Source organism: Callospermophilus lateralis, chromosome 7, assembly GCF_048772815.1.
Source record: "Callospermophilus lateralis isolate mCalLat2 chromosome 7, mCalLat2.hap1, whole genome shotgun sequence".
Classification (NCBI taxonomy): Eukaryota; Metazoa; Chordata; class Mammalia; order Rodentia; family Sciuridae; genus Callospermophilus; species Callospermophilus lateralis.
Window position 1 is genome coordinate 136,944,688 of NC_135311.1, and position 19,571 is coordinate 136,964,258.

At 47.4% G+C, this 19,571-nt stretch overlaps 1 protein-coding gene across 1 annotated transcript in view; it reads right to left on the reverse strand.

The window, feature by feature from the left end:
* Positions 1-19,571, reverse strand: part of Pex14 (peroxisomal biogenesis factor 14) — a 136,889-nt gene that overhangs the window by 5,020 nt on the left and 112,298 nt on the right. The window contains exons 5-7 of the mRNA XM_076861318.2: positions 6,787-6,872; positions 2,111-2,213; positions 845-942 (exon numbers count right to left, since the gene is read on the reverse strand). Of these exons, the coding sequence (XP_076717433.1) occupies positions 845-942; positions 2,111-2,213; positions 6,787-6,872 (287 nt within the window). The remainder of the gene's footprint in view (positions 1-844; positions 943-2,110; positions 2,214-6,786; positions 6,873-19,571) is intronic.

Here is a 19,571-nt window from a genome sequence, read left to right on the forward strand (position 1 = left end):
AAGGTGTCTTCCCTTAGCAGAACAGACTGGGTGAAATCCTTTAGAGGACATTATGGAGCCACCGGACCACTGTCTCCTGGGCCCTGCCTGCCTAAGCCATGATGATGCTATCATACACCCATGAAAACCAGGGCCTGCAACCCTGAGACCTGACCGAAGTCAGGCAGTGTTCTAAGCACATCCACAATCCAGCAAAGCAGGAACCATTATAGCTCCATTGTATACATGAGGAAGACTCAGAGAAGTTAAGTAACTTACCTGTGGGCCCACAGCTAGCAAGTAGGAAAGTGAGGATTCTAACCCAGCAGATGGATCCCTCAGTCTGATACTGCCCAGACTGCTGCAGATTTGGGCAATAAGGCATGGAAAACTTCCTCAGTCGATCCTGGGTGGTTCCCATTCCACTGGGATCACCCAAGCCCACATACTTGAGGCAAGGTTAGCCCATGCGCCTGGGGCGGGCACAGGGGTTGCTGGGAAACTGTACACTTCTCCCTTCTGTCCCCTCATATTCTCCCTGTGACTTGCAGCCCAACTACAGGCACCTACGATGATGGCGTCCAGAGCTGTGGGGGTGTGGCTGTCATCAGAGGTCACAAAGAAAAGGGCAGCTTTCTTCCCTCTCCTGTTGGGAGGTGACAGGAAGGGTGGCCTCAATGGGTAACTGCCATCTAAGTGTACGATGATGCCTCCCTTTTCCACAGGAAAGGTTAGACAGCAGATGGCAGGTGAAGGACATTCAGACCTTGGAAGACAACATTCAGACCTGGGGCACAAGGACCAGGGCGAAGAGCTGGACAGGACAGACCGGGCCTGGGGGAACCCAGGGCCCAGAGGTAAGTACCTTGGCGGTGGCGAGCTCGTGGGCCAGCTCCTGGACCTTCTGCTGCTGCTGCCTCAGCAGCTCCTGGACAGAGGCCAGTGTCGTCTGTACCTGAGTCACTGGGGAAGAGAGTGTGGCGTCTGGTGAGATGGTGCCCACAGACTCCCTCCTCAGTCCCCATGCCTGAGGGCAGCCCCTATTCCTGCTTCGGTTCATTTATCTGCAGGCCCCGCCCCCTCACCTCTGATGACTCATCTGCGCCCTGGAAACCCACCTGCGCTGGACCTGCCCTCCAGATTTCCACTCTTTCTACTGTGAGCTTGTCCGTGGTCAACAGCACACCGGTCCAGCCTCTCCCTCTAATCACGCGGGCTGCGCCGTCCTGGCTCTCCCGGCCCCTCTCACTGCCTCACTCATCTCATGGGCCTAGCCGTGTCCTTGGGAGCTCAGGGCATGTTCAGCCTGAGAAGGCTGAGGCTCAGGCTTCCGCCACATCCAGGAGGAGTGAAACCGCGGACCCTGTCTCCAGTGCGCCTTCCTATCCTACTCCCACCCCGAGGCTGTCTGCCTAGACCCCACTGTCACGTGGTCCCTGGGACCAGGTATCACCGCGTCACCCTCCTAGGAGCAAATGCCAGTGTGACAGATACATGCTACAGACTTCTGAGGATTTCACGAAGGTGCCCCTGAGGGACATGGGCTGCCTGGACAGGAGGCTCCCGCCTGCCTCGGGGTTTGAGATGCAGAGCTCCACCTGGTAAACAAGCTTATAACGGAGCAGAGCCACCTCTGGCGCGACAGGTCCCAGCTAATCTGGGCCATCGTGGGGCAGCGAGTAATGAACGCCAGCCCTGTGGAGTCGATAACAGAGGAGGTGGCCGGGGTCCCAGGAGCCACAGTAATTACAGACTCTCCTGACCCTGCCTTGGACTCTTAGAGGGAAGGGGGGAAATCACTGAAAACCCCCCTGAAAACCTCATAGAAGCAGAAATTAAAAATGAACTTTACAGCCCTTAGAAAGGCTGTCATTTTATTCCCCTTATTAATATTCTGAGGTTGGGAGCCTTTCCGTAAAAACATAATTAATTGAGGCCGCGCCGACAGTAAACAAGCAATTTCAAATTAAACCGAAATGACGGCGGCTTCATTTGCAAATGTGAACAGATTCTCAGAGCAGATAAATGAAGTCACCACATAAAGTGGAGACGGAGGGAGAGGGGAGGGGCCGCGAAGGGGCTGCGTGGAGAAGGCTTTGAGGGGTGACTTGATGGAGTCATTAATCTTTACCTGTCTGGGCCACGCTGCCACTCAGCTCAGAGAGACTCGCCGCCATCCTCTCCAGCTGCTTCCTGTCCTCGCGGCCACCCAGGATGAGGGGCAGCAGGTACTTCTGCAAGAAGGAGAGGGGCAGGAGCGGTGTGCAAGCAGGTACCTGACATCCGTCTCTCAAATCCTGCCACCCAACTTTCCCTCGTCCTCCCCAGGTTTGGGGAACCCTGGCACATCCATAAGCGAACAAAATACTTGAAAAAGTTACAAGACTGCGATTATAACCATCTAAAATTCTGTCTGAATAAGGACAAGGATCAGGAGAGAACAGGGACGAAGAAACCAGTGTGCATGTGCACATGCGTGTGCACTGGGGACAGAACCCAGGGTGTGGCACCTGTCGGGCAAGCTCCGCCACACAGCGGCAACCTGGCCCCAGGCAAACCAGTCTGGTCCGCTGTGACAGGAAACTGTTATTAGTGATGTCATATTTTTATGACAAAAATTTTAAATTCTACTTTAAAAGTTGTAAGATGAAAATGTGGAAGGATATATAGGAAAACAATGCTGTTGGCAGCCTCCTGTTTCACCCTTCAAAACAAATTATTAAAATTAAATGAATAAAAACTTACTCAAGAAACTAAAGGGAAATCAGCTGCAGACTTCAGGGCCCTGGCTTTTAGTAGGGGATGATACCGTGGTCTCCCGAGATCACTTGGTCTTTGCTAACCAAGGCTGAATCCTCAGAAGCAGCCTCCTTCTTCAGAGACAAACAACTCACTTCTCACAGGTACCCCAGGGAGTAAGCTGCACCTGGCGACTGTGATGCCACCAAATAAGAACCCTGAACACCCGGTCCTCTGAGCACTGGGAAGAAGGCAAGGGCATAGCTGGACACCCTGCTGTGAGACTTGGAACAGGGGTGTGGAAGGGCAGAGGTAGGCAGCAGGCCACTGGAGAGCAGGATGAGGCAAATGTCCTTCGACCCACGAGGCCCCCTATTTGAGAGGAGCGAGACCCAGTGCAACTTGAAAAGGAGGGTGCTAGAGCTCACACGGCGTGGGCCTGGCTGGGCCACACAAGGGTGCTTTGTTTCTTAGTCTATTTGGGCCCCAGATGGGGAAAAAAGATGGAAACTTCTCCATTAAGGCTTCTGTATGGGGAAGGAGAAGGCCCTTCACAGGGGGTTTGTGGGAGAGCTCATTTCAGGAGTGACTCCTAAGTGAAGACCATCATTCAGCTTAAGTGTAGAAGCATTTTCTATTTTGCAAAGTGCTTTTCAGCCAACCTGTGAGTTATTACTCACAACTGAGCTAAAACTCATCAAATGTAGTCTGACGTTGCAGGTGGAAAATTCCCTAAGTATAAAAGTCAAGAAACTCTCACACATGTAAACAACTGTGGGCTCCATTTCTGAGGTCAGAAGTGACAAGAGGCATATGCCCTGTTCAGCCTAAGTCTTATGCATGTGTGCAGCAAGAGGGTGGCTTCTTCCCACTTTCTTTTTTCTTCTTTTAATTTTTTAAAAAATATTTTTTAGTGTTGATAAACTTTTATTTTATTCATTTATTTATATGCGGTGCTGAGAATTGAACCCAGTGCCTCACACATGTGAGGCAGGCACTCTACCACTGAGCCACAACCCCAGCCCCTCTCCTTTTAATTTAAAAAAACTATTAACAAATATTCTAGAAATTCTTTATTTTTTTTCTTTTTTAGTACTGGGGATTGAATACAGAGGTGATGTACTGAAACACATCCCCAGCGCTTTCTATTGAATTTTGAGAATTTCTTTTGAATTTTAAGTTGCTTAGGGCCTTGCTAAAATTGCTGAGGCTGGCCTTGAACTTGCAATCCTCCTGCCTCAGCCTCCCACGTTGCTGGGATTATAAGTGTGTGCCACTGCGCCCAGCTCTGTTCCAGAAATTCTTCAGTCACCACTGTGACCAACATTTCAATGTCTTTCTTTTATAAAGCAGGTGAGAGGGGCTGGAGCTATATAGCTCAGAGGAACGCTTGCCTAGTATGCGTGAGGCACTGAGTTTGATCCTCAGTACCTCATAAAAATAAACAAATAAAATATAGGCATTCTGTCCATCTACAACTTAAAAAAAAATTTAAAAACCAAACCAAAACAAACAAACAAACAAACAAACAAACAGGCGAGAGCCCGGAGCTCTGTGAAAATGGACAGCAGCCCTCTGGTGCACCTACACCAAGGGGCTGTGCTTCCTGCTCCCCTCAGGGCCTGCGCCGTGGCCTGTGGCCTGAGGCCTGAGCCTGTGGGGCTCACAGGGCCGAGGCACTCGTTGGAAAGCTGTGTGTTGTCATATTATCCTTCCTGGTGCCTATCTGTGCCAGTGATTTGGAAGAAGCCGTCCACACACAAGAAACGGGTGGGTATCCACTCAGAGGAGGGAGTTCTAAGATACAGAACAATTTGCTTCCAGATTTTTAAAAATTAATTAATCTATTTGACAGCAGAATGCATTTGACACACTGTACACAAATGGAGCACAACTTCTCCTTCCTCTGGCTGTCCACAGTTCAGATCACTCCTCCAGTGTGATCGTGCATATATACACGGTAATAATGTCTGTCTCCTTCTACTGTCCTTCCCAACCCCACAACTCCACTCCTCTCCTCTCACTCCTCCTACACAAACCAAAGTTCCTTCATTCTTCTCTATCCCTCCACCCCCACTATGAATCAGCATCTGCTTATCAGAGAAAATATTCAGCTCTCGTTTTGGGGGGGATTGGCTTATTTCATTTAGCATGATATTCTCTAGTTCCATCCATTTTCCTGCAAATGGTATCATTTCATTCTTCTTTAAGGCTGAGTAATATTCCATTATATATATGTGCCACATTTTCTTTATCCATTCATCTGTTGAAGGCATTTAGGTTGGTTCCATAGTTAAGCTACTGTGAACTGAGCTGCTATAAACATTAATGTGGCTGAGTCACTACAGTAGGCTGATTTTAAGTCCTTTGGGTATAAACCAAGGAGTGGGATAGGTGGGTCAAATGGTGGATCCATTCCAAGTTTTCTGAGGAATCTCCATATGGCTTTTCCATAGTGGTTGCACCAATTTGCAGTACCACCAACTATGTAGCATACCTTTTCCCCCCACACCCTCACCAAAACTTATTATTGTTTGTATTCTTGACAGCTGCCATTCTGACTGGAGTGAGATGAAATCTTAGAGTAGTTTTGACTTGCATGTCTCTAATTGCTAGAGATGATGAACATTTTTTCATATGTTTGTTGATGGATTGTATTTCGTCTTCTCTAAAAGTCTGTGCAGTTTCTTAGCTGAACTGATTGGGTTATTCAGTTTGTTGTTTGTGTGTGTGTGTGTTAAGTTTTTTGAGTTCTTTATATATCCTGGAGACTAGTGCTCTATCTGAGGTGTGTGTGATAAAGATTTTTCCCCATTCTGTAGGCTCTCTCATCACGTTACTGATTGTTTCCTTTGCTAAGAAGTTGCTTCCGGATTTCTACATGGCAATTTCCAACTACAGCAACAGATATTCCACTGAAAAAAATGTTATTCTGCTATAACTCTGCCATTAGCTTTTGTATTAAGCCCCAAACTAAGAATCCCAGGATGCAAGGTTTAAATGTATTTCACTTGCTAAAAGTCACAATGGTGAGTCTGGAATTCATTCAGGCCCTGGGTGGCCTCCAGGTTGAGCAGATCTTGGACCTGAGACCCAACCTGGCTCTTCACCTTCTAGAAAAGACTCATTTCTTCATATCCAAGGTGGGCCTTTTCACTGGTGTCAACAAAGTAAATGTTTGCTTGGTGCCTAGGTTCTGTGGTAAGCAATCAACTCTGCTTATGAGTCCTGAGGAATCCTACGTTATACATTCCCTGGAAGACAAGGCGATCCCACGAACATGGCTACACTGAGGTTCCCCAACCTGGCTTTAAATACTAAGGTAGAACAATGGAGTTTGGGGTGCTTCCAGTGAGTCAGCCGCTTGTCTCAGCACTTTCCTGTGCTCTTCATTACAATCTCATGAAGCAGGTACTGCAGCTGCTCCTCAATGATGAGGAGAGGGAGTCATGTCACAATGAAGTACTGGACATCAACAATGATGCAATACACCTCATCTCCCAGGCTACCTTCAACGTGCCTAAAACATGCACATCAGCTGACGGTGGGTAAAATCGTCTAACAGTCTCTCTTACAATAAGATGTTGACAATCTCGTGTGATTTACTGAATATTGCACTGAAGGTACACAGCAAGGGTTGCAATGGGTGTGCTTCTGCACCATTGTAAAGGTGACTATCGTAAGTTGGGGACCATCTGTTTTATACTAATTTTACAGATGAGCCTGTGGTCAGTTTCTCCGGGCAGAGCCAGGGTTTAACACAGGCAGATGGCGCCCAGCGTCCATGCTCTTAATTTGTCCCTCACAAATTACACATCAGGCACCATTCTAAGTGCCCGACCAAGACTGCAATGGACAGACCTCAAGGTCACCCTGTGAGTAGAGACTCAGGAGTGGAGAGGAGAGGAGGGGCCTGTGCCTGCCAGGCCTGGGTGCGCATTCCCTCCTGTGCCTGCAGCACCCCAAGGACAGCACCTCTGTGCAGGAGGTAAACCAAGAGCTGGGAGAGGGGAGCTGACTGCCAGGGCAGCAGGTAGAGCACCTGTAGCCTCTGGGAAGACAACTTACCTTGTAAAGCTGATGAAAGCCAAATGCAATTCCCGCCATGATGATGGCCAACGCACCATAATCTCGCCACCGGGAACCTACAGGGCCTGATAGTGAGAGAAAGGAGGCAGAGTCAGGGGGGACACCCAGCATCCTTCCCTGGGGAGAGGCAAGTGTGTGACTCAGCAGATGGGCAAGTGGGGTACACAGCTGTGACTGTCAGAAGTATCAGTTCAGCTTTGTCCCCTTCTCTTCCCAGGCTTTGCGAACCATCTGCCTCACTGGGGACAGCAGAGACAGCTAGTCATCTGGCCTCAGCTGTGCATGCTGGGCAGAGGTATGCAGCAGCAGTGAGCTGAGTGCCCAGCATGGAGCTAGGAGGCAGGGCCCTATGAGGATGGCGTGAACACACCTTGGTGTACAGAACCACATGTGCAGACGCCCTACTCCAGAGAAAGATCATCGAGGGCACCACAGACCAAGGTGACCTCCCTGCTCTGCTCTCACATGTAGCTGGGGAGAAAAGACAGAAGACACAAGTCTCCGAAGGATGGAGCAAGGCAACTTCACAGAGTGACAGAGCCTATCCAGGGCATGTGCCTGTGGGGGTAGCGGGGGGAAGAGACCAGGGGTCAGCAGGGTCTTGGAGGAGGTAAAGACCAAGACCTGTGGTTCTGGGACAAGGGAAAAACAGGCATAAAGTAAAGAGAGTGGGTCAGTGTGGACCTGATGAGCACCTGGGCCTCAGCAGGGGAGAAGAGATGCTCTGGTCAAAAGAACTGCAGGAAGAGTGTCCAGGAGAACACAGGGAGTCAAATCTACCTGCGGGTGGGAAGGAAAAGACAGGGCCCAGGAGTCTGAACACCATTTCACCAGCAGGGGGGAGACACTGCAGGATCTGGGTAAGTGTCGTGATGGGATCTGCTCTAGGACAGCAGCGTGGGTGGCTCTGAGGACAAGGCAGAAGTGGAGTCCCGGAAGCATGAAAGCTGGGGAGAACTCTGCAAGGACACACAAAGGCAAAGAGGGTCTGGGCTAGGATGGAGGCCAAGGAATGGAGTTTGGAGCCATCTCAGAAGAATTTGCTGCTGTTGTTGAGGAACTGGTTCCTGAACCAATTCCCTTTAGATCAACACCCCCACCCCCGTTACCTGCAGCGTCCCTTTCAGTTACCTGTGGTCAACTGTAGTCCAAAAATAGTAAACGAACAATTCCAAAAAAACCCCCAATTCCCAAGATTTGAATTGCATACCATTCTGAGTAGCGTGGTGAAACCTCAGCTATCCCACCCTGTCCCACCTAGCTTGTGGATCACAACTCTGTCCATCACAGCCATGCTGAATGTGCTACCTGCCCTTTAGTCACTTAGCTATCTCGGTTATCAGACGGCCGTCTCACGGTCACAGTGGTTACGTTCAAGTCACCCCCATGTAACTCAACAATGGCTCCAAAATATAAAAGTAGTGAGGCTGGCAATCTGGATATGCCAAAGAAAAACCTTTAGTGGCAAAAGTTCTCAATACAGAAAGAAAAATAATCATATGCTGAGCTTGCTAAAATCAATGGTACGACACAATATTTTAAGAGAGAACACATTCAGATAATTTTTATTATAACATATTGTTATAATTGTGCTATTTCATTATTGTTCATCTTACTGTGCCTAACTTATAAATTAAACTTTATTATAGATATGAATGTATGGGGGAAAAACTGTACACAGAAGGTTCAGTCTTACCTACAGTTTCAGACATCCACTGAGAGTCCTCCCCTATGGAAAAAGGGGGCCTAGCACATCCGAGTCCCCACAGCTCCTGAGGGACATCCCAGGTGCACAGGAGAGACCTCCCGACTGCACTCCCCTACACAGAGTTCACAAAGTGCTTTCATGATCTGATCCCAGGAGGCACCACTGTCCACTCCAACGCCCTCAGCTATCTCTAGGCCACCTAGCAAACACCCTCCCTCCTCATAGGAGACTGTCATTAAAGGAGGGGCAGGGGCTACTGTTCTCAGAATGTTGGGTGGCATAGGCTTCATGCCGGCCATGAAATGAGCCTGCAGTGCCACTGGGAGGTTGACCAGAGGGCACCCCCATGCATGCTGCTGTGCTAGGGAAGCGGGGCCCTGAGTGATCTGAGAAAGGGTGAGGAAGGAAGAGAAACATCCCCAAACTCTAAGAGGGAGCACCACTGCCTGGCCAGCGCTGCCTGGAGACACCAAGTGCTTTTAGACACCTGAGTGCTTCTGCTTCTACCTCTCTCACCGGTGCTTGCCAGCTCTCAGAGGTTACCTGTCCCTCTTGGTGTTTGATGACCAAAGCAGAGGAACAGGACTCCTCTTTTAAGCTCAGTGGCAGGAGGTGAGTGCACAGGGAGGGAGGGTGGCCAGCATGCAGCCTAGCAGGGGGATTCGAGTCTCAGAGACCTTTAAGTGGGCAAGAGGGAAACCCCTCCTCCCCGGGGCCGCGGGCTCTCAGGAGACAGAGGGGACAGACAAGAATCTCTCCTTAGCCACCACAGTCCCCTCTGTCCTCCACCTATGGATTCCACATGAGATTCCCCAACATGGCTCAGCCTCACCTTGTTACAAAACTGTAATCCACACGTGGCCTCTCCCAGCCCTCAATCCCCATTTTTTGTTTCCCATCTTTGGTCAGGCAGCACACACGCCGCTTCAATGTCCAACAGCAGGAGCCAGAAAGGTCTACTGAGAAAGGTCTCCCTCTCAACCACCACCAGTCATGGAGAACGGTTTCTTATTTATCCTTCCAGAGAGTTTGACACACATATAAGACAACACAGATGTGACTTGGTTTTCCTCTTTCCCACCTATTTTCCAATTTTCTTTTTTTCCTACAGCTCTATAATATTCTATTTAACCTGTTCCCTGCTGGGGGCACCTAACTCATCAGTGACCGTGCACACGTGTCAGCTCCCATATAAGACAAGACGTCTGTAAGCCTAAGACTTCCTAGGACATGGGTCAAAGGCATGGGCCTCTGTCATTTGAGAAATCCTACAAAATGGCCTCCATGGTGTTCAGCGGACTCATCCCATCAGCCACGCACCCGGTGCTGTTTCCCCATAGGCAGCCCAACATAGTGTGTTGTCAAACACGTATTTCTGACAGTGGCAGAAGGAGAGCGGTGCTTCACTCTGGTTCTAGCTTGCGTTGATCTTATTTTGAGTGAGGACTGGGCGTCTCTTCAACAGCATTTCCTTTCTGGTGTACTGTGTGTTCTCCACTTTTCTACTTGACTTCTCTCCCTCAGCACTTCTGTAATACAGCAGGGATGTTAGCCCTTTATGACACAAATCATAAACAGCTTCTGGTTCATATTTATTTGGGTTCTTTCATGGCATGCTGGCATTTTTTGTGTTCATGTAAATTTATCAATCTACTTTTCTTGCACGCTGCGGTTCACATTAAGGACAATCTCTAATCCCTGTCTAGGCTATGTGACACCAGCAAGGTATTCAAGTCTGAGAATCCATCTTGGAAAGTGGAGAGTGTGGCTTCGCCCTGTTGCAGACATCCCCATGCCACATAAACCACTTCTTGTTAAACAGGAAGCTCTGAGACCTCAGAGGTAGACTATCTTTCACCCTGACCCTGAGACCTGGGCCTCTGAGTCCCACTCAGGTCTTTACTTTGTCGTCTGCTTTTTCTTCTAGCCAGCTTTGCTGTGCGCCAGATGCAAAATTCAACATCTGGTACCAGTTCATTTTTAGGAGGAAAAAGGGCAGAGTGGCCTTGCCATCCCTAGAGAAAGCCACACTTGGGAGGGCTTTAATCCACACCCAGGATGTCCATCATGTGGCCAAAAGCCTCAGAAAGAACCCCTTCCCATGGGGCTTGCATTCAGTAATCATGCACCACTGACTCTCAGGTACCCTCTAAATAACTTAACAAGAAATTAGCTGGAACCAGGTTAAAAACTTGATCAGAGGGGCTGGGGATATAGCTCAGTTGGTAGAGTGCTTCTCTTGTAAGCCCAAGGCCCTGAGTTCAATCCCCAGCATCAAAACAAAACAAAACAAAAAAATTTGGACCAGAAGCCCAAGTTTGCTAGATGCTTCTGCATCCACTGCACCTCACGCAGTGTAGCCTTCTTCTGGGGCCTCTGAGCTGCCAAGGCTGAGCAGACACTACATCTTGGGGAGCCAGGAGGCGGGGGCCTCCGCACACCTGCCTACCTCGTCAGAGCTCTGCCCTCCCCAGGCCGGAGAAACACCTGTGGTTCCTGCAGCTCACCCTTCACCCCTCACTGCTGCTCCGTTCCTGCTGGGCTCACGTTAAGAACATTTTATTGCCCCCTGGTTTTCATTATTAATGAAAAGGGACCAGAATGATCTTTCCTAAAGTTCAGAGAGTCTATAAAGACAAGAAGCTGAAATGCCATTTTCCTCGTTTTGGAGATGTGTGATACAATTCCTTCTTGTGGCAAAATGAAGAAAGAGGAAAGACCTGGATGGAAATGACTCTTACCCATTGTGTGGCTTCCAAGGGCAACAGACCAGGGCCACTGCAAATTACTCTGGTGGCCGCAAACCAGCTCACACCCCAGTCCAGCACCTGGATTCCTGTCCGTGCGTACTCTGGGGCCAGTATTTCCCAAGTCCAGTGCAGACCCTGCACAGAAGCCAAACCAAGGACTCCTGGGACAGCAGACTCTTCTGTCGCCCTGCTCCCAAAAGTCCAAGGGCGTAATCTAGGGTCAGTCACTCTTCTGCTCCAGTTGGGAAGGAAGAGAAGTGGATTGAGTGAGTCCAGCATGCGCATGTATGTACGTGTATTACTGAGGATTGAACCCAGGGGTGCTTCTGCACTGAGCTACATCCCCATTCCCTACCCCACCCCTTTGTTTTTTGAGACAGGGTCTCACTTAGTTGCTGAGGTTTACTTTAAACTTATGATCTTCCTGCCTCAGCCTTCCAAGCTGCTGGGATTATAGGTATGTGCCACCGTGCCGGGCATAAATGAGCTTTTTAAAAGCTTCAGAGTCTCAGGCCTGATGTTGGCCAATCAGGCAGACCATGCAGAAAAGGGGTAAGAATCTGGGGTCAGAGGGCCCAGTGCCACTTCTCCAGCCAGATGGTTCCCTGATGTTTTTTTCTGCTTATGAAGCACAGACCACTTGACTAAAGGTGGCAGAGCTTTGCCAACCATAAAGAACCCAGGAACAATGACATCTCCTGTGTCTGCAGTGCTTCCCCTGAGGGCTCGATCAGCTGATGGGTAGAATGGCACAGCTCCTCTCCAATACCACTTCCTTGGTGTTTTCATGAAGGACAACGGACAGTCGACTCTGGTACCAAACACTATCCTACATAGCACAGAGTCACACCATGGGCTACAACAAGATCAGGGGACAAAGTGCTGCGGGAAAGGGGCCTTCCTTCAACTTCCAGGGACTCCACGAAGCACCTTGAGCTCTGGCAGTCTCCATGGAGGTCTGCCCACCCCGAGGCTCAGGTTAGGTGGCCACGATGGTCAGTAGCTGTGTCAGGGGCAGGGGAGCTGCACCTCTGCTCCGTAACTATTCACTGGGTGTATCAAAACAGACCTGGCTCAATTTCTTTAACTATATCTCTTATCAATCAAAAAATTCTCATTAGCAGGGGAGACCAGACAAAATCAGCAAGAACACATTCGTGGGACAGGAACAATGCGTCCAACGCAGCAGCACTGCGCTGGCAGTGCCAGGGCCACGCAAAGCCCACGGTCCAGGAAAGTCTCATCTGCAGCACAAGCTCTGTGGGCGTCACCAAGTCACCAAGTCATCCTGCTGAACAGTGCTCTCCAGGGAAGAGGGAGCTGGCAAAGGCAGCCAACTGTCACACCCCTGGGGAGGCTGGCAGCCCAAGCCAAGGCCTGGCTCCATATGTGCACCCTGTGAGAGCCCACTTTCCATTTCTCATGGGCTACAATGCTGCCTGCAGTGTCATCTCCAGGCAGGAAGGACACCGAGCAGTGTGCATCTCTTTCCCCTCTCTACAGAACAAAACACAAACTCCTGGAGGAGGCTGAGGCGGAAGGATCACTTGGCCCAGGAGTTCAAGGCTGGCCTGGGCAACATAGTAAGACTCCTCATCCAAAAACCCCGCTAGGCACGGTGGCACCCTGGCACACTCTGTAATCCCAGTGATTTGGGAGATTGAGGCAGGAGGATTGTAAATTTGAGGCCTCAGCAATTTAGCAAGACCCTCCCCGATTCTAAAGGAAAAAGAAAAAGGTTGGGGGCTGGGGATGTAGCTCTGTGGCAAAGAGTTCCTGGGTTCAATCTCCAGTGCAAAAAACAAGCAAACCCTCCACACAACTCAAAACAGTGAAGAGAGTGAGCGCTGCCCAGAAGCATGGGAGCCCTAGGCTCAGCTCCCAGCACCGCCAGGAACAAGGCTCAAAAGAAGGCCTAAGGGATGGCCCTGAGGCAGAGCACAGAACTGAGCATCATGACCCATCATGACCCACCTATGATCCCCACAACTGGGGAGGCTAAGATAGGAGAATCCAAGACTGAGGCCAGCCTCAGCAACTTAGTGAGACTTTGTCTCAAAATAATAAAACAAAGTAGACTGGGGATGTGACTCAATGGTAAAGTGCCACTGAGTTCACTTCTCAGTATCAAAAAGAAAAAAAAAGGAATTCGAAAGACTCCAGAAATACACCTATGCTTATATGGCTGGTTTTTTTTTTTTAGTTGCAGATGGACACAATACTTTTATTTTACTTATTTATTTTTATGTGGTTCTGAGGATCAAACCCAGTGCTTCACACTTGTTAGGCAAATGCTCTACCACTGAGCTACAACCCCAGCCCTATCTGGCTGATTTCTAACAAAGAGGTCAAGGTATTCTATGGGGAAAGGATAATCTCTGCAATAATTATGCTGAAACAACTGGCTATTCAGAGGGGAAAAAAAATGAACCTCGATCCTCACACTAAATACAAAAATTAACACAAGATAGATCACACATGTAAACAAAAATCAAAAACTATAAAGATTCTATAAGAGGGCTGGGATTATGGCTCAGCAGTAGAGTGCTCGCCTAGCACTGTTTGAGGCCCTGGATTCGATCCTCAGCAGCACATAAAAATAAATAAATAAAATAAAGGTATTGTGTATAACTACAAGTAAAAAAATAAACATTTTTTAAAAAAGATTCTATAAGAAAATACAGAAGGAAATCTTCGTAATCTTGGAGCAGGCAGATATCTTAAAAATACAAAAAGCATGAACCATAAAAGGAAAAATGATAAAATAAACATCACTTAGATTTACAACTTTTGAAAATCAAAAGACACTGTCAAGACAATTAAAAGACAAGTCATAGAAAATATCTGCCAAACATATACCTGATAAAGGACTTATAAACTATAATATATAAAAAGTTCTGATAATTGGGCTGGGGATATGGCTCAAGCGGTAGTGCACTCGCCTGGCATGCGTGCAGCCCGGGTTCGATCCTCAGCACCACATACAAACAAAGATGTTGTGTCCGCCAAAAACTAAAAAATAAATATTAAAAATTCTCTCTGTCTCTCTCTCTCTCTCACCTCTCTCTTTAAAAAAAAAAAAAAGTTCTGATAATTCAACAATAAAAAACAAGTTGTTTTTTTTTTAATGGGCAAAAGATTGTAAGAGACTTCACAAAGGATATAAAAATGACCAGTAAGAAAATGAAATATGCTTGACATCATTAGTCATTAGGGAAATGCAAATTAAAAGTACACTAAGGTTGTATTACATACACGTTAGAATGCCTAAACTTCAAAACCAATGACACCAGACTCTGGCAAGGATGGAGCAACTGATGCCGTCACACATTGCTGATAGGAATGCAAACCGCGACAGCCATTGGGAAAACAGTTTGACAGTTTCTTATAAAGATAAATACAAACCTAACGTGGCTAAGCCAGTCCACTCCTGGGTACTTACCCAAGAGAAAGGAAAGTAGATGTGCTCAAAGACTTGTACTCCAGTGTTCCCAGCAGCTTCCCCATGACAGCCATCAGCTGGGAACAACCCAGATGACCACCAACTGGTCAACAGACAAACCACCTGGCCAGCTGGTTGACTCCCACCTCGGCTTGCTTTTACATGGCCCTGAGCTAAGAAAGGACGGTAAGGAGAGGAGGAGGAAGAGGAAGGAGAGGAGGGAGAGAAGAGAAAGAGGAGGGGGAAGAAGAGAATACTTGACACACACACATGCGGCTCATGACGTCTGGCCTGTTTGAAGAAAAAGTTTGCTGACCCCTGGATACAACTCAGCAATAAAAAGGAATGAACTATACACATATAAGTAGTTCATTCAGGGGATCACGCTCAAAAACATCATGCTAAGAAACCAAACACAAAGACTCCAGCTGGATGATTCCATGAAGTTTGTAAAAAGGCAGAACCACAGCGACAGAGGCACAGGCCGAGTTAACAGAACCAGGGGTGGAGTGAAGGGCCTGAGATAAGGGGCACAAAGAAACTTTCCAGGGTAGTAGAAGTTTTCTATATTGTTATTTCGGGCTGATTATGTCAATTAAATGAAGTACAACTCACCCGTACAACTTATCAAATTATACATTTGAAATTGATGAATCTTATTTATGTAAGTTGAACTTCAAAAAAGCTGATTAGAGATAGGCATGTTGCTACACATCTGTGATACCTGCTGCTCAGGAGGCTGAGGCAGGAGATTTTCAAGTTCAAGGACAGCCTCAGCAACTTAGTGAGTACCTACCTGTCTCAAAATGAAAAATAAGAAGGGCTGGTGATGTAGCTCAGAGTCAAAATATCCTTTGTTTCCCCAGTACCTCCCCTTTGTCCCCATACATAGACAAACTATCAGGAAAAAAAAATCAAAAATCCAGAAATATAAAAACTACTACATTCAGCAATTCCACTCCTAGACATCTACCCAGAAGGAAAGAACACATTTGCGCACATGAGACTTGCATACCAATGTTCTTAGTAGAGTTATCAGTGTTAGCCAAAACAGGAGACAGGGCTGGGTGTGGCTTAGGGTAGAGCACTAGCCTGGCATGGCTTGGCAAGGCCTGGCTCCATGCCCAGCTCCAGAATAAAAACAGAACAAACAGGAGCTGACCTATCTAGAGAACAGACAAGCAAAATGATGTGTGTCCCCACATGGAGTGCCATTCAGCAGTAACAGGAATAAAGTGCAGATCCTGCTACGACAAGGACGAACCCCAAATTCTTACATTAAGAAGCCAAAAACTTGGGGCTGGGGCTGGGGCTCAGCAGTAGAGCACTTGCCTGGCATGTGTGAGGCACTGGGTTCAATTCTCAACACCCCATATAAATAAATAAAATAGGGCTGGGGATGTGGCTCAAGTGGTAGCGCGCTCGCCTGGCATGTGTGCGGCCCGGGTTCGATTCTCAGCACCATGTACAAAGACGTTGTGTCCGCAGATAACTAAAAAATAAATATTAAAAATTAAAAAAAAATAAAATAAAAAATAAATAAATAAAATAAAGGTTTATCAACGACTAAAAAAAAAAGAAGCCAAAAACTTATAATGACTCCATTTACCTGAAATGCCCAGAGAAGGTAACTTACTAGTGATGTGAAGTAGATTAGAGGTCACCTGAGGCTCAAGGCAGGAACAATATTAATAGTGGGCCAGAAGGATCTTGGGGGGTGAAAGTGCTCTAAAACTGATTTACAGTAATGGTGTGCCATTCACTAAAGTTACTAAGAATCACTGAATTGTATACTTGAAATAAATGCATTTCAAGACATGTAAAATATACTTCAATAGCTTTATTTAAAAAAAAGTAGGGCTGGGGATGTAGCTTAGTTGTTTTATTTAGCATGAAACGAGGCCCTGGGTTCAATCCCTCTATTGGGGGCGGGTAGTTTTAAAAAAGAGAAGTCTAGAAACAGACCCACGTATCTATGGTCAACTGACGTTTCATAAGAGACAAGTAACAGCCGTGCGTAATGCCGTGCATGGTAACAGTATACTCCTGTAATCCCAGCTGTTCTAGAGATTGAGGCAGGAGGATTCCAAGTTTAAGGCCAGCCTGGGCAATTTAGTGAGACATTGTCTCAAAATAAAACTTAGAAAGGCTGGAGGTGGAGTTCAGTGGTAGAGCACTTACCTAGCAACATGCAGGCCCTGGGATCAACCCCAGCACCACACCACCATACACACCCAGAGAGACACAAGTAACTCAGTAGGGTCATCTTTTGAACATAAGATGCTGACTGACTGAGCAGGACAGCCATACAAAGTGTCACCTCACACCATACAGAAAAAGAAACAGAACGAAGCAGACCTAAAGAACTGATGCTGCAGGAGCACCTGTCTAGGCCCAGGGTTATATCTCCAGCACCACAAAAACAAACAAGCAAACAAAACCAACTAACACTGTGAAACTTCTCTGTAGAAGAAAGCACAAGACAAAGTCTTTCCAACCTTGGACAGGCAAAGGTTTCTTAAGACACAAAAACCATGATGTAAAAGGAAGGCAGCAGGGAGGGGTAAAGGTATGGCATCAAAAACAGAATCTTGCTGGGCATGGTGGCACACACCTATAATCTCAGCAGCTTGGAAGGCTGAGGCAGGAGGATCTCAGAGTTCAAGGCCAGCCTTAACAATTTAACAAGGCCCTATCTCAAAAATAAAAAGGGCTGGAGATGTGGCTTGGTGGTTAAGTGCTCCAGATTCAATCTCTGGTACCAAGAAATAATAATAATAAAATAAATACATTTTTTTTGTTTTGTTTTTTAAAAGGCAATGTTAAAAAACAAAAAGGTACCCACCACCGCCCCTACCACCTCAAAGTCAAAGCCCACAAGGTAGGCTGCAGGTCGACTGGAGTCACTCATAATACACCTCTGGCTGAGGAACTGAAACAGAACATAAAGGACTTTTCTAGTTCAATAAGACAAAATAAGGGGGAAATGACTACAACAGACTCTTTACAAAAGATACACAAGTGGACAAGAGAACACCAAGATGTTCCACTGACCAGTCACCACAGAAGGCAAACCAAACCACCAGGGACACCACAACACACACCACTCAACTGCTGCAATCAGAAAGACAGGCAACCAACCATGGGGAGTAGAGAGGAACGAGAACTCGAAGGGCAGGTGGGAGGGTAAACTGGTACAACCACTCTGGAAAACAGCTGAGTCGTTTCTTCTGTCACTAGCCACACACACATAAACCAGTAATTCTACCCCGAGACATTCATCCAAGAGAAATAAAGACTTGTACACGAATGTTCACAGAAGTTTTATTCATAATAGCTCAAAACTGAAACTAACCCAAGGTCCATCAACTGGTGAGTGGATAAACAAAGGGTGGTGCACTGGCACAGTGGAGCCTCCATAGCATAAAAGAAGGGCCTTCTCATGTGCACAGCAATGGATGAACCTCAACGCCATCACACTGGTGAAAGAAACCAGACACAAGAGTGCACGCCATGGGGTTCCACTTACTTCAAACTCTGGGGACAAGAGATCTAACAGGTAGTGAGAGTAGGGCTGCCCCAGAGGAGTGGACTCACGGGAAATGGGGCACGTGGAAACTTTGGGCACACTGGAAATGCTCTCCAATGCTGTGATGGTTGCATGGGTATGTACACCTGTCAAAACTCAAATGATATAATTAAGATGGGCATGTTTTATGTAAATTACACCTCAACAAAGCTGATTTTAAAAAATTAAAAGTCTGTTCAGAATTTTTTAAAAAATAAAGAGCTCAAAGAAGTCAGCAGTGATAGAGAACAATGGCCTGCAGTGTGGGTGCTAAGGTCTCTTTCTGCTCAGCTAGCAGCTGAGACCAAAGGAAAGGGCAAGACCGGAGTACTCTAATGCACCTTTTAAAAATATACCTGTGAGGGGCTGAGGCTGTGGTTCAGCGGTAGGGCGCTCACCTAGCACGTGCAAGGCGCTGGGGTCAATCCTCAGCACCACATAAAAATAAAGGTAATGTGTCCAACTACGACTTAAAAAAATATATATACCTGTGATACTTGACTCATACCAAAAAAAAAAATGGCGTTCATGTAAGTTATAAAGGATAATAAAATTAGCAATCATCAACCTGCCTAATTTACCAGCTAAAACTTTCTAAACACCACTGCAGCTAGCCATGTGATTCTTCCAGCCCAGAGGTCACCATTACCCTGACTTGGTGTTTAACTGAACTCAAACTTCCTATGGGACATGAAAATTGAACACCTGCCTTTCTCGGCCTCTCTTGTAGACACGCATGGCCAGGAGACTGTGTCAGCCAGGGGGAGAAAGTGGAAGTGACGAGGGCAGTCTCCAGGAAGAGTCTAGAAGGTGGCTTGCCCTTTTCCTTCTTTCTGCCTGTTCTTGTTGAGTGTTCAGCAGGGGATAGCTGGAGCTGGAGCAGTGAGGCTAGACCACAAGATTACTGCCAGGCAGCTGCTGGGGACGTAGCAGGGCTGGAGGAGTACGGAGCTCAGTGGTAGAATGCCTGCCTAGCACGTGAGGCCCTGGTCCAGCCTTAGCATTGGGGTTGGGGTACAGAGCAGTGGAGAGCCAGATCTCTGAGGACTGAAGCACCTCCCTCCACGGCAGCCCAGAAGGTCTGCCTTTATGTAACACAAAATTTTCTTCTATTTTCTTAGATGCAATCCTGACTCTTAAGCCCCATTTGAGTCCTGCCTCCTCCAGAAAGCCTTCCCTAAGACTACCATTCTGAGGTCTGCTTTATTCCTAATTCTGTCATGGAATTCTCTCTATAGTCCCCCCATAAAAGAAGGCCTCTGCCCTTCCCCAAGCATTGGGATTCCCTCTCCGTCA